At 50.1% G+C, this 13,507-nt stretch overlaps 1 protein-coding gene across 1 annotated transcript in view; it reads left to right on the top strand.

Annotated features, from left to right (window-relative positions):
• Window positions 1-515: 515 nt before the first annotated feature.
• The window catches only part of LOC126576075 (nephrin-like), a 148,742-nt gene continuing 135,750 nt past the window's right edge, over window positions 516-13,507 (top strand). The window contains exons 1-2 of the mRNA XM_050237179.1: window positions 516-1,301; window positions 6,798-6,863. Coding sequence (XP_050093136.1) covers window positions 6,818-6,863 — 46 coding nt within the window. The 5' untranslated portion in view covers window positions 516-1,301; window positions 6,798-6,817. The remainder of the gene's footprint in view (window positions 1,302-6,797; window positions 6,864-13,507) is intronic.

Here is a 13,507-nt window from a genome sequence, read left to right as displayed (position 1 = left end):
CATACGTGTGTGGTGGAGCAGGTCGTCGTTTCCCCATCATCAGAGCAGGTCGAACTCGAGGCTCGAGGCTTGAGGAGTATTATTGGCTGCCGTCGCCCGCGTTGGACCGCGCATTAAAGCGATCACGTGGCGATCGCGGAGCGGAAACATTAAAGTGCCGGCAGTCGGCAGTTCTGTTCATGCTGCTTATGCTTCGTGTGTTTGCTACTTCGTGTTTTTGGCCTCCAACGAAAGGGGTCATTTAAAGGATTAAGGAGTCACCGGGAATGGCGGATCATTGACTTGATGCGCGAATCATAAAGTCGGAACTGGTGGAGAGAGAGAGCGAGATACATCTCCTCCATTTTCGATTGTGTTGTTCCGTCCAACTACTACCAGGAAGCAGAGATAACAGAGTGTACGGGTTTCGAGTGCCAGATGTCAACCGGCTTTCACGTAATCCATCTGGCGATCTGTCATACGTGATGACAGTTAGAAGCGGTGGGAACGTGCGGGAATCGGGGGACCAGTTCGATGATAGCAGTCCGCGCGGGATTTGCTGGAGCTCGATTTCTGCCTAGATAAAATGCCCCGATGATCCACAGGACGTACAGGCAGACAGACCAGATAGACGGACAGTCAGACCGACCGGCCGTCCGTTGGAATCCAGTTGGAATTGAAAAGTTCAGAAAAAAGGGGGCAGCTAAAAGTAGGTGGATATAGTGTGCCTCATCGGCATGATCGGTGTACGTTTGGGCCACCACCAGTGCCGTAGCGGCGATCAGCGAGGCAACCACACGCGGAGCACGCTTGACTCGACTCGCGTTTGAGAACTGGAACATTCACTTTCCCGGCTGCTGCCTCGAGCGGGGGGCCGGTCTTGAGTTCGTTTAACGCAAGTAAATCATAACGCTCCACACCTCTTCAAGGTTCGCGGGAGTAAAGAAACCGCCGCGAGAAGAGAAAGACATCACTTTACGCTACGGGGCATTGTCAGTCGCTTTCGCGTTTGGTGAGAATTCGGTGCAGTGCAAGAGGGTAACCACAAGTGACACAAGTGAGGGCAAGCGAGGGCTCGATAAACGTGTGCAGCGCGAGTGCAGCGCGAGTGGGAAAGAATTTGTTTTGGAAAATCATTTAGCTCTGTAGTTTGTGCTCCGTGAAAGAAGGTAAAGTTGGGGCGGTGTCAGTGCTCAATCTCCGAGGGGAAAGATGGTGAAAGTGCTACTCGTTGTGGTGCATCTACGCGGCCAACGTACTTAACCCAACGTCCATCTACACCCCGTGCTACTCAATGCATCATTCAGCGTGTGACTTATAGCGTAAGTTCCCAGAGTTCCGTAACATTCAGCATCTTTGTTTCCACTTTTGTGTTCAATTAAATAGCTCAGGTCTGCGTGTCCCCCCAAACTCGTTAATTGAATGTTGAATGTTGAGACATTAAAGAAGCAAAGAGGTCTGCTCCGCGTGGCAAATAAATGGGTTACTAGGATCTGCATTTCGTTCTCGTACGCCACAAGAAGGCGGCCGCTAGTAGCCGCGCAGTTTATAGCCGACAATTCTCTTCTTGGTGAGGCTTTGTTCTGAAAATCAAAAAGTCCACGCGAACAAATAGTTTAATAGAGGCAAACAAAGGACCAAACCAAAAAAAAGCCAGTGAAGGACAACAGGCGCACCCGGTGAGCTCGTCTTTTCAATAAATGTCAACGTCAGTGACGGGGCCAGGATTTTCGCCAACTCGCCAGCGCGACTGGTGGCATATGTTGCTGCTCTAGCAGCTTCCCATCGTCGCTCGGACCTGGCTGGCATATGTGTGCTTAAAACGAGGACGAGAAGCACCGTCATCGAGGTTCTGCTGACGCTTGCCGCCGCCGCCGCCAACAGAACGAACGTTTTGCTGTTGACATTCTGCCAGCAAGAAAGAACGGACACCATTCGTTCGATTCCGTCCATCCGTCCGTTCGTCCGGCGACCATGTTGCCACTTTTGACGGAAGTAGCCTGGACTGCCACACCATTCCACCAAGTGGGCGACTGTCGTTTTTGGCCACGTCTCGTGCCATCAAGCACCACACCGAGCGCTTCCGATCGGTCCGAAGGTTTCTCCTCGGTCTCCTCCCCGTTGGATACACACATAAAACGATCAATCTTTCTCGCCAGCTGGGGCCAGCCCCGGCCAGCCTGGCAGCGCGATTGTCGCGCACTGTTGCGTTTGTTTCGTAGGACCGTGTGTTCCCCCCAAAGGACCCCGAGAACCGAGGACTCTTCTCCACCAGGTTCGGGAACATTTCCGGTCCTTTTTTCCGGGCTGCTCGGGGATTTGCATTTGACACCGAGTGTGCGAGATGCTGGTAGTGGGTGTTGAGTGGTGGGTGGTGCTGGGTGGTGTGCAAAGCTTCGATAAAAGATTTCTATTTTCGTCCAGCAGCAGGAGGATTCGCGCGATTCGCATTCTTCACTCTTTGTATGCTTTCAAAGCACCGGATACTGGGTTCTAATGTTCTTGGTCTTGGTGGATTGCTTTTCACATTTTCGACAACGACGCCGTTCGAGATCGAATACGGCTCCGGGCTTAATTATAAAGGCGTGTTATCTGACACACAGTCGAGGGGGAGGTGGGATCGAAGCTGCCGAGCGATCACTGCGCCCTTTAAACATTTCGCCAACAATCGCCTGGAACCTGACGATGGACTGCGAGCACAAAAAGAAAGATGGAACAGAGTTGCTTGGTGTTCTGTGGCGAAACATGAACCCTACGCACGGATGGAGCAACTTTGAAAAAGGACTCGCGGCCATGGCAAACATCCGGGCACAACTTTGTGCGTTTGCTGCGTTCCGGACATACTTTCCATGTTCGGCACTTTTCTCGCGAAAATGACCGCCCTGAGCTATTTAGAATCTTTTGCTGACGCAAGAACACACACGCACGTGGGCACACAGACAGGGAAAACCTTTTCCATGAATCGATTTTGCAATACTCCGACGCCCACGAGGTGGAGCGAATCGTGATTCTATGGAAAGTGAAGGAGTCTTCTGCTCGATTCTGCTCCTTGCTGCAACGATCAAACTATGGGCCCTTGGGCCGTAAAGGGTGCGGAGGGGGGGGGGGGGGGGGAGAGATTCGATGGAAAAAATAAAGGGAAAACATGACGAACGAGCAGACGTAGTTCGTCATAATTTGGGATGATCTAACTTTAATAAGCTTCTCGGTATTAATTATGTATTTTGCCAGGTTTTTTTGCCTCGGAGGGCTAGCATAAGGACCTCCACGTGCGACCGTGTTTGTTAGGCGAACGTCTAGCGAAGCCGAATTAGCCTACAGCCTGGGCGGGTTTTAAGGGATGGGGATCTGCACGAGCTTACAGATGGACCTTTTTTCTGTATTTGCCCGTAGAATATACGATGGTATCGATTTAGAAGTACCAGTGAACGCACCAGAATAAGAAACAAGTTTGAGTGATGACGCATAATCATGTTTATAGTAGTGTGTTTTTGCAGATTTATTTGAATTTCAAATCCTTAGTTTGAGATGCTGCAAGAAGGAGCTGAATATCAAACATTCTAATGTCATGGTAATGCATGGTAACATTAAAAGGGGCATAATTCGAAATACCCTGAAATAAAATGTTAAAGAAAGAACCATAAATATTGGGCCCTAGAGCATAAAATTCAATTTCACTCCATAATGTTCAATTGGTTAATAAATACCCAAAAACAAATTTGAAAACGCACTGAGAGATGGTGCTGCAACATTTTTCAAGAACTATCAATTACATCACTGAGTTCTATTTAGTTAAAATCACTTCTTCTGAACAGCATGAATAGAGATGATGACGTTGTTTACTTTATGCTACATCTAATTTATACGACGGATGAAGGTTTCGATCATTTTGCACACCTATACACATCTAATAAGTTTATGTATTTACAAAAAAAAGCTCAATCCCATAAGAACATGCTTAAAAAGATCAGAAATACATTTTAGCTTAAAAAAAAGTAATTAACCATTGGAAAGCTACAGAGATGATGGCATAAAACGATGAAATCGAATCAAATTTTCCTTTTCACTCATTTAACAATTCCGAGTTAAAAAAATAAATCACAAAAAGAATCTATATGATCGCATTCGATCAGATACCACGGTGATAAGTGGCCAAGAAAGCACCGGCTGAAAATGACCAGCTTTGATTCATTAACTAAAATAGCGTAAGCAAAGTAAACGGGTTTCGATTCTTTAATGCAGATATGAAACAGAATACAATCTTTCCCTCCCTCCGGCCATTAGGCTGATGAGGCACAAAATAGATCTCAAAATGGGTTTTCGAGGAAAGTCGAAGCCGTCGCAGCCCCCTTCACCCGTTACCTGTCACAAATGGTTGTGGCGCTGTTCTGTGTTGGCGTGTTTATGGCATAACCACTCATCCGTTTTGTTATCATTTTGGTAAAAGGGGTGAGGGGGAGAGCACGGGGGGGGGGGGGGGGCGTTACAGTTACAGCTTTCATAATTCCATCGATCGGCTGTGCTCCAGATCGCTCCAGATGACACAAAGGCCAGACTGGTGGGATAGACTATCCCGTTAGCTGCCCACCCTGCCCTGCCATGCCGTTCCCCCCCCCCCCTTCTTCAACTCGAAACGAGTATCAATTTCAGATCCCGTCCAGACTCGAGCCAGCCATCGAGCGAGTGCTTTGGCCCGGGGAAGGGGAGTAGGGGCTGTGTAGCCCGCTGTGTAACCGATTTCCCGAACCATTTGAAGAATTACATCCCATCAATCAGATTTATTCGCTCCGGTAATTGGACGCGAGATTCGGTTCGGGCGCGGTTTCGCGCGCCCTGTGCCGTGGCCGGGGACGTCAAAATACGACTTCAACGTACGCACCAACGCGCTCACACTCCGAGAGGCACCTGGGTTTGGGTTTGAAATGTCAAACGGTGTGAGGGCGAGATACGCATCGCAACCACCGGGGTGCTGCCGCCATCCGATATGATATGGTTCTTCCTGGCGCAGTCCGTTCCTAGGTTGTTGCGTCTCTATGCTCCCCTGACTGGAAAGACTGCGGGTTTCAGTTTCCTTTGCGTAGAAGCGCGTACGTACTGCGCGCCAACGGACATATCAGATTGCTCCAAAGCGGCACCTCTGAGCACCGTGGCGCCGTAGGATGGAAGACGGAAAACTGGAGCAAAACAAGCGCTGCGAGTAACCTTAAACCTTAGGAGACAGTTGCGCGACGTTCATCGACGACTACGCACGAAACCAAGTCTGCGCCAGGATGAGTCAGAGTGGCCCAGAAGCATCTATAGTGCTGGATCGACATGGAGTTCAAGGGATTGCAGATAAAAACAAGCACTTTTCGCTCTGTTTTTGCAAATCAAATCCGTCCGATGACGTATGGTGGTAAAGAAAGTAATATCACCATCATCTTAAACCCGTCGTCGTCACTGGAAACATGAGAGGAAGTTTATGTGCGAATTGTGTCAACCGGCGTGTCACCGGCATGCCCACTTCTGTCCGGGAGTTTCGTGTTTCGCGCGCGTTGGCGTTCGCCGAGATCGTATTTTCATTACGTTCACCATTCCGGGAACAAAAGACAAAAACCACCGGAACCGGAGAGCACGCACGGATGGGAAGGCAAAGAGACAAGGAGCCAAGTTGTGCTTAAAGTTCAAGCCACCGAGACCGAACCGCACAGCTCGCCAGCGGTGTTTGCTTACGCGACGCCAAAGAGCACGCCCGGCCGAATAAAGGTTAAGTCAGTTTTAACCTGAAAAATCGAAAGCATCGAAACCGTGGTTTTGGAGCTCCGAAACACGACGGAAAGGTGCGTCACGTAGCGTCGTTTCGCGCTGTTCCGGATCGTTCGATTCTTTTTAATCGGTTTGGGGTCCAGGGCGGGAGTTCTGCGTCGCGAAACCGGATGCCCGGATCGAGTGTGTGCATCGAGTGCGGTGCTTTCGATCGATCGACGAATGATCAAACCACAAAACCTTGTGCACCACCACCACCACCACCACGGAAGTCTTTGAGATCATCGTATTGACCTCGAAATGGCGAGCTTGAAATTGGAAGTGTCACTCCCCCCGGCGAACCCTGCCATTAGATTCAATAAAAAGTTATGAAGATGAGCGACATAATTATGGTCTAAATAGGTCTCGCCGAGGCCAGAGAGGCAGATGAACAAACCCAGTTAGCCAATAGGTTTTATGGCGAAAGTCAATTCGATTTTATTATCTTCGCCTTCGGGGCACCGACTCGCTCTCCTCGGTCGCCCCCTCGAGAAGGAAAGGGTAGCCTGTACCTTTTTCTGAGACCTTTTCGGTGGCCAACACATGCACACGGAGGGGGGGGGGGGGGGGCAAGGTAAATATTTTACATGGCCAACACCCTCACACAAATACACACGCCTTTGCGCTCGGATTTGTGCATAAGTCTGTAGGAAAACCTTTTCTTTTTTTCGGGACGAACCTCGCCCAGGGCTCTTGATCACCGAGGGACACCTTCCGTCCTGTCCGGTCCGGGGTTCGGGCTATGCCTTCGGGAGGGAACGGATTCACTACGAGCGGATGTTCCCTGCCGAGCGCCAGACAGAGAGGTAAGGGAGTCGAACGCCGATGACCGCCATGAGCTCTGCTCAAATGGTCAGATTTCGGACAGACTCCGGGTTTGAAGTGTCTGATTTGTAGACCTATTGGACAACACATTGGCCGGCTATCCCTTTTTCGGGTCCTTTTTTTTCTCTTCTTTCTTGTACCCGAATTCTATCCTCTAGCTATCTCTTATTATCTTTTCTCATTTGCTCTCCCTCTCTTGCTCTTTCCAGAGAAAACAAAATCCCGCAACATGATTCAACGGAAGCTGCCTCGGGCCGTTTTAACGATGCTAACAGGTAAGTGATTGTGTCCCTTGTGAAACCTCTCGCCAACACCTCGTAACGCAACCAGAACGAATGATGGTGAAAAGGTGGAAGGCATTGCGGAAGGTCTTGACCCTCCCAGAGGCCTATCAAGTGAGAGAGAGGGTATTAAGGGTTGACCTAGAGGTGGTCTTCGGCTTATCGCGCCACTAGCGTCGTCGTGGCTCACGTCTTATCATCTCTTGTCTACCGTCCTTCCGGCAACTCGTTCCCTTTTGCTGCTGCTGCTGTCCTGGAACGTGAAGAACGCGCTAATGTAATGGTTCTGTTTAGTGACCTCGATATCCTTTTATAAGACACTCTCTGAAGCGAAGATGAGGTGACTCAGAATGGAGAATGGTCCACTCTGTGGGACAGAGAGAGATGACGAGAATAAAACCAACTCCAGGAACTTGCAGCGCATCACTTTAACTTTGGTCATCACTTAAAGGAGAGGGAGAGAAAATCCTGGAACCGGATCGATGGTCACCAGTTTGTCACTTCAAAGCAAAGTCAATCTTCTTCCGCAGTGAAAATGGTTCCGAACTCGGAATTCGATGTCGCACCACAGCCTTCTCGGACGGTGCCGCTCTCGTTATCATCCCGGCGCGAGCGAGCGAGCGAGCGGTCCCTTCCGTGGTCTGAACACCCAAGACGATCCTCAGGAATATAGTTGTCCACGACCTCTCCTGACCTGACCTGGACCTACTGCGGAATGCGTTTGATGTGTCCGTGTCCGCTGTTGTTTTATTGAAGCGGCAACAAATTTGAAACGGAATTTCTTAGCAACCACCTTCCCCCCGGGTGTCCTGTGTGTGTCCAGTCCAGAAGGCCAACCAGCTTTTAAGAGAGTCGGTGTCGCTCGATTTTCGGAGCCGGCCACTTATAGGCCGATAGCCGTCGTCGATAAGCGAGCCAAAAAGGGTGCTTCCCCTGTTGATGGACGCCCCCGGGACGCGCGTCGCGAGAACATCTCAATTCCGGCCGGCCTACTGTGATGACGCATCGGCATGAAGGGGCTAATGATGGATAAGGGAGTGTCCTTTTTGGGGTGTCCTGCGAGAGTGCCATTTGTACTCGACTGGCGGCGATGATGCTGATGGAGGTCACCATCACAAAAGAAGACAGTGATTCATTTTTAATGCGGCCACCGTTTGATGTCCCCCTGCGGTGAGTCAGACGCATTGGCAGCCCTTTGGCCGTGGTTGATGCGCGCCCACGGCGGTCCAGATTATGATTTCATCACTCCTTCCGTGGAGTGGAGGAATTTAAGCCCGATCCTTCTGGAAAGCCCGTTTTTGATCTTATGTTAATATTTTATAGCGACCGCTTCTTCCGCGCGGCAGATTCCTATCAGTGCGAACTCAGGTAGAACTCAGGTCAGGTGCACTGACACGCGGCCACAAATCAAGTCACAGGAGGTTGCCGGATTTTGCAGATACCCCCCTTTCCCACCGCTAGGTTCCATCTGGATCAGGGACCTTATGCGGCAAATCTTCGTACACCATCAACCGCACCATGGGTCGACGCAAATCAATTATGCTACGGCACTAGTTCCATATCACGCTCTAGAGAGCGCCGGTCATAAGATGCTGGCAGTGGTGTTCCAGTTTCCACGCGCACCACCTCGAAGTCATCGATCTTTCCAACCTTTCCCCACGGGCGAGTGACCGAGATCCCTTGGAAACGGATGCTCGGTAGCCGCAGGCGACGACCGAGAGGGTAAACTAATTTATTCCCGCGAGAAGCCTGTCGACGGTTAGCCACCACGACGACGCCAACGACGACGACGGTCGGTGTGGGTTGCAGAACATATTTTCCACTTGTTCGCGGGTTGATTAATAACCCACTCCCCCCTCCCATTGGATGGCACCTGGCACCTGACCAACGCCCGGTTTGGTCCTTTCACGGTGCCAGTATCCGCACCGGATGTACCCACCCAGGCCGGTTGATCATTATGTATCCCCGAGAACCGTGACACTTTCACTAGCGTCAGCGAAGAAGCCACTCTCCCACCATTCCGTAGGCCACAACGAAAACAGAGGTTTGAGGTTATGAAAATGAAAATCTGGCTGGCTGGCAGGCACGCTGGCACGACGCGAACATCGGTGACAACAGCGACAACAGTCTGCAAATGGCGCAGAGAGCAGAGGATTGGTTGAAATTACGATCGGGCAACAACTATTAATTAGGTTGTTGCGAGCCGATCGGTGCCACTGCCGCCAGTGCTCTTGCTGTCGTTGATGAAGGACACCCTCTGTGCGTGGTTCTGAGCGGGTTTTACACTAACCGGTGGCCAGTTTGGGCGAGGGAGTTTGTGCGTACCAGTGAAGGTGTCAGGTGAAAGTGTCAGGTGACGCATAAGGTGAGGGGTAATTTAATTAGCCTGCGCCGCATGGTACCATGCACCGGTGTGCAACGATGACCTAGGAGTAACGCCGTGTCGGAGGTAATTGATTTAATCCCGCGAAAATGAGAGAGAGGCACCAGCGGTAGTTTGATTGGGATCGGAAAATTGGAAATTGTTTCCCAAGTAATGCGTTGCTGTGATGTCATGGAACAGTCCACAATAAGCCATCATCTTGCCTACTTTGACTGCCATCGGTTTGAGGTTATGTCGTTTATTGAAGGATGTTTATTGTACTCAATTCATGAGTTATTCCAATTCCATCACCTTTTCATCAAGTACCTGGACATTCTTCTTCTTCAACCTACCCATCTGGATCCATCGTTCTCAAGCTTTCATTAGATGAGCAAACTTTTTGAAGCACTTCCGGTCCGTTCCACTCCGAACCGCGTACCCCCCCCCCCCCCAAAAAAAAGGAAGCACATTATTGCATGTCTTGAAGTAGTTTGTGGGCTTGTTGGTTCTTCTTCTGTTCTTCCACCGTTCTGACCTAGCGGCCGAGGGTTCTCAAGGGTTTTCGCCAATACAAGGTCCTGTGCGCCAGTGCTTATGGGGCACTTGTAAGGGTTTTATGATTGTTGTCGCTCGTCCTCTTTTCACTTTTGCTTGGCGTGCTGCCTCTCTGCTTAGAGGGTCTATTAAATATCCTAACTATAATAATCCACCGGCGACCAGCGACGGCCCTAGGACCAGCACCGGTTAGCCCTCCGAGATTGTCGTACGGTCGGTCGGTTCATGCCGGCCGGTCATCGAACGAAGGGTACCGGTGCCCGGGAGTGGGCGAGATATTGTACAGGCCACAGTGTAAGGCTAATAAACTTTTATTGTTATGATGATTGTGTCTTTTTGCGTGTCCCTTTACCTTACCTAACCTCTGTACTTTCGCGCATCCCTTTCCTCCCCACTGGCGTATCGCTTCTTTCGGGTCATCCGGAGTACGTCTACGGTTTTCCGGTGAGTCGCGATGTGGCGTACGCTCGCACCAAACGAAGAAGCTGTGAAACTCGACGACGGATGACTGACAGTGGCGGCGTGTATCCGGGATCCGGGCGAAATGAAATGTTCACCGGTTTTAGGGCAGCGTTTGACAGAAGTCGCCGTGTCTCCGCCGTGTGCGCCTCCTCGGGAGCAGAGGAGACCGGAAGGATCCATTTTTATTCGCCGAACAGCAGACTGGCTCCCGGGAGAAGTTGAAAGGATATGGCAACGGCGCGTATCTCGCACGCTAGCTACGCACGCACCGAAGTGTCCTTTAGGCAGGCTCGGTTGCGCACCTGGTGGTGCGAGAAGGAATAAATTTGGCGCTTTTATTGTAATGTCCATGTTCTGCCCGTCTACGTCTGCAGTAGCAGTGCAGAGTGTCACATTTGGGTCGAGACGACGACGACGGAGACGATGAAAAGGACGAGAGTCACTGTCAGTGTCGTGTGTGTGCAGGAAATGAAATCCCTCGCCAGTTCGTCCTTGAATTGACTTTCGGGGAGTTGGCACCACAGACTCCCCGTCAATCGTTTCCGGGGAGCTAGAGCAGTTGGATGCTGTTTAATGGTTTCCAGAGGGTAGCAGCAGCAGCAGCAGCAGCCAAGACTGTTCGCGAACGCGTCTAAAATGTCGAAAATTGATTGATCGCCACAGGGGTGGGTATTTTGGGAGGTTTGCGAGTGGTTTAAGGGTGGAAAGTAATCGCGTAAGCAGTCGGCGCTCCAGCGCTCCAGTCCTTAAAGTGCGATAAAGCGTTGCCTGAAGTGGGCGAACGACCGCCCGGGATTTCCATTTCGCATTCGCATTCGTCCGGGTTTTCAAGGACTCACAACCAAACACACTGAGTACACTCAGGAAAGGATACCTTTTTTGGGCGAAAGATGGAGGTCAGTGAGATGCTTACTGACTCAGCAGCAGCAGCAGCAGCGCCACCATCACGAAATGTTTTTAGGTCCGGCCCTTTATGTTCGCGGCCCCCCTTTATGTTGGGCCAAGGGTTGGAAACAAAAGGCCTCCACTTTTGGCCCTTTTCATCAACAGCAGTACGGTGGGCCACGTTTCGGCAGGAAACGGCAACAGCATTTCAAAAATCCCATTCCCGGCCCGGACCGCGATTCTCGGAAGGCATTTCCCGGGCACCAGCATCCGACCAGAGCAAAGTGAGTGACGTGCAGGGGCACACATGGCCACATAAAATAGTGATCACAATCACCGGGCAGACGCGCGCGCGTGGCTGATGGTGATGCAGATGAAAGGTGGAAAGCATAAATAGCCACGCGTTCCGTCCCGGTCCTGGGTCCCGGGAAGCTTGTGTCGCTTTCATTGCTGCTGGCTTCGTTTGTGATGAGGATGCTTGAAGCAACAAACACACCATGCCGGCCCATGCCACAGCCCATGCATTTATGTTACATTCCGTGGTTAATTCGATAAAACAAATACTTGATGGGGCTGAGGGACGCTGCGGCGATCGATTGATCGACCGTTCGGTGGCACGTGCAGTCTGGGCTCCCGTGGCTTCACCGGAAGTAGCGTCAATGTTTTGGGTGGCCCCTGGATGTCACTGTCGCTTCTGGCTTTTTTTCCGGTCGGGATGAATAGTTAACGATGAACTGTGCGAGCGAGGTTTTAAATCTTTAAATGCGCGAAAACGGAGGTGAAAAATAAACGAAAAGAGAAATAAAAGAGAGACTAAAAGAGGGGTGAGGGGTGTATGAGGGGTGATGGTAAAAAATTAATTACATCCTCATTAGTATGCCGGATTGGAATTGGGCAACGGTCGCAGCAGCGGCGACCTGATCGCCTCATTTGGCGATGACAATATTGCGTGGCACTTAAACATTTATGTAAATATCGATCGATTGTCGTGGGATGAGTGTCCGTCCGTTCGTTCGCGTCTTCCTCAAACAACCGAGGGGGCGCGCGATCGTGCGTTGGATTAAGAACCATCAATCTTTACGACACTCGGGCTCGGGAGGGGTTCTGGGTCTGAATTCGGTTTCGTTTCTGTTGTTTTGTTCTGTCTGCGGCAGGAAGTGGTGTTACCTTTTACAGCCCTCGCCCGTCGACTGCAAATTGTCCGTCGCTTGACGTGGATTGTAATGAAATGGAGGTAAAAAGGGAGGAAGTAAATCATTGCACTAAAGCGTTGAGCATATCATTGATATCTCATTTGTCGTTTTGTTAACTGAGTTGGTGGAGTGTCGTTTCTATTGCTTCCTGGCTGTTTTTCTTTATTGGTAACCAATTTGTATATTTGCGAATTGTTTTGTACTATCAAAAATGCATTAATTCTTTTATTAGGACAAGAGAGGGTAACTTAGATTTGTCGATACAACTACAACAGATAACTGACCGATCATTTCATCCATTAGATTTTGCTCATCCATAAAAATTGAACTGATCCTCACTTTTTCGTACATTTCCATGGATTTTTCTTTATTTCTTTAGTTCTTTCTTTGCAAACTGAAGGTCTATGTGCTATAGGAATCGATATATGTTGTACTTCGAGTATGATAGACAATAATAATGTCTCTAAGAGCTTTAATTGCTGCTTTGCTAGAAAATGTAAAGAAATAAAATTAGTATCTGCTCCTTGGCGAAAAGTAAATCGTCTTCGCAAACAGACAGCGCTCTGTGAATAGAGTCTAAATAATAAAAATTGAAAACTTTCAACAACACTAAATGTATGTTTCTTGCTTCTGATGTCTCAATTCTCACGCAATGTGATCATTAAGATCACAAACTTTGCCACCGGAAATGACGTTCACAAGTGGAATGCTGCTGATGCCGCTGCTGCTGATGCCGCTGCTGCTGCTGCTGCATATCACTTGCTCGTCTCACTTTCAGCTTCGTGAAATTCAATCTACCGAATTATTGTTACCAATACCCCGTCCGCGGTGGTCGCCACTCACCTTACGCACACCCCCGTCGAGGTTCCCGTAGTTGTAACCTAAAAAAATCTCACAAAAAAACACCCACAGCACTAAAAAGTACCCCACCAGCCAGCCAGCCAGCCGGCCTGCCGGCCACACATTGTTTCTCTATTTTTAACCTCCGGGGCCCAGGGATCGGTTGGAAGAAGATGCCCTTCATCACCATCACCACCACCACCAGGGCAGAGCTGACACCACTTGGCACTCTGGTGCGTTGTAAACGCTGCATCTTACTGCCCCGCCTTGTGCAGTCAAAGCGTGTGGCCACGTGCCAGTACAGAAGCAGCAGAAGAGCAGCTCTTCGACCCTCAGGGCGT

The sequence above is a fragment of the Anopheles aquasalis genome, chromosome 3, assembly GCF_943734665.1.
Source record: "Anopheles aquasalis chromosome 3, idAnoAquaMG_Q_19, whole genome shotgun sequence".
Lineage (NCBI taxonomy): Eukaryota > Metazoa > Arthropoda > Insecta > Diptera > Culicidae > Anopheles > Anopheles aquasalis.
Note: the sequence above shows the minus strand (reverse complement) of the source record. Positions and strands in the feature narration are given on the sequence as shown.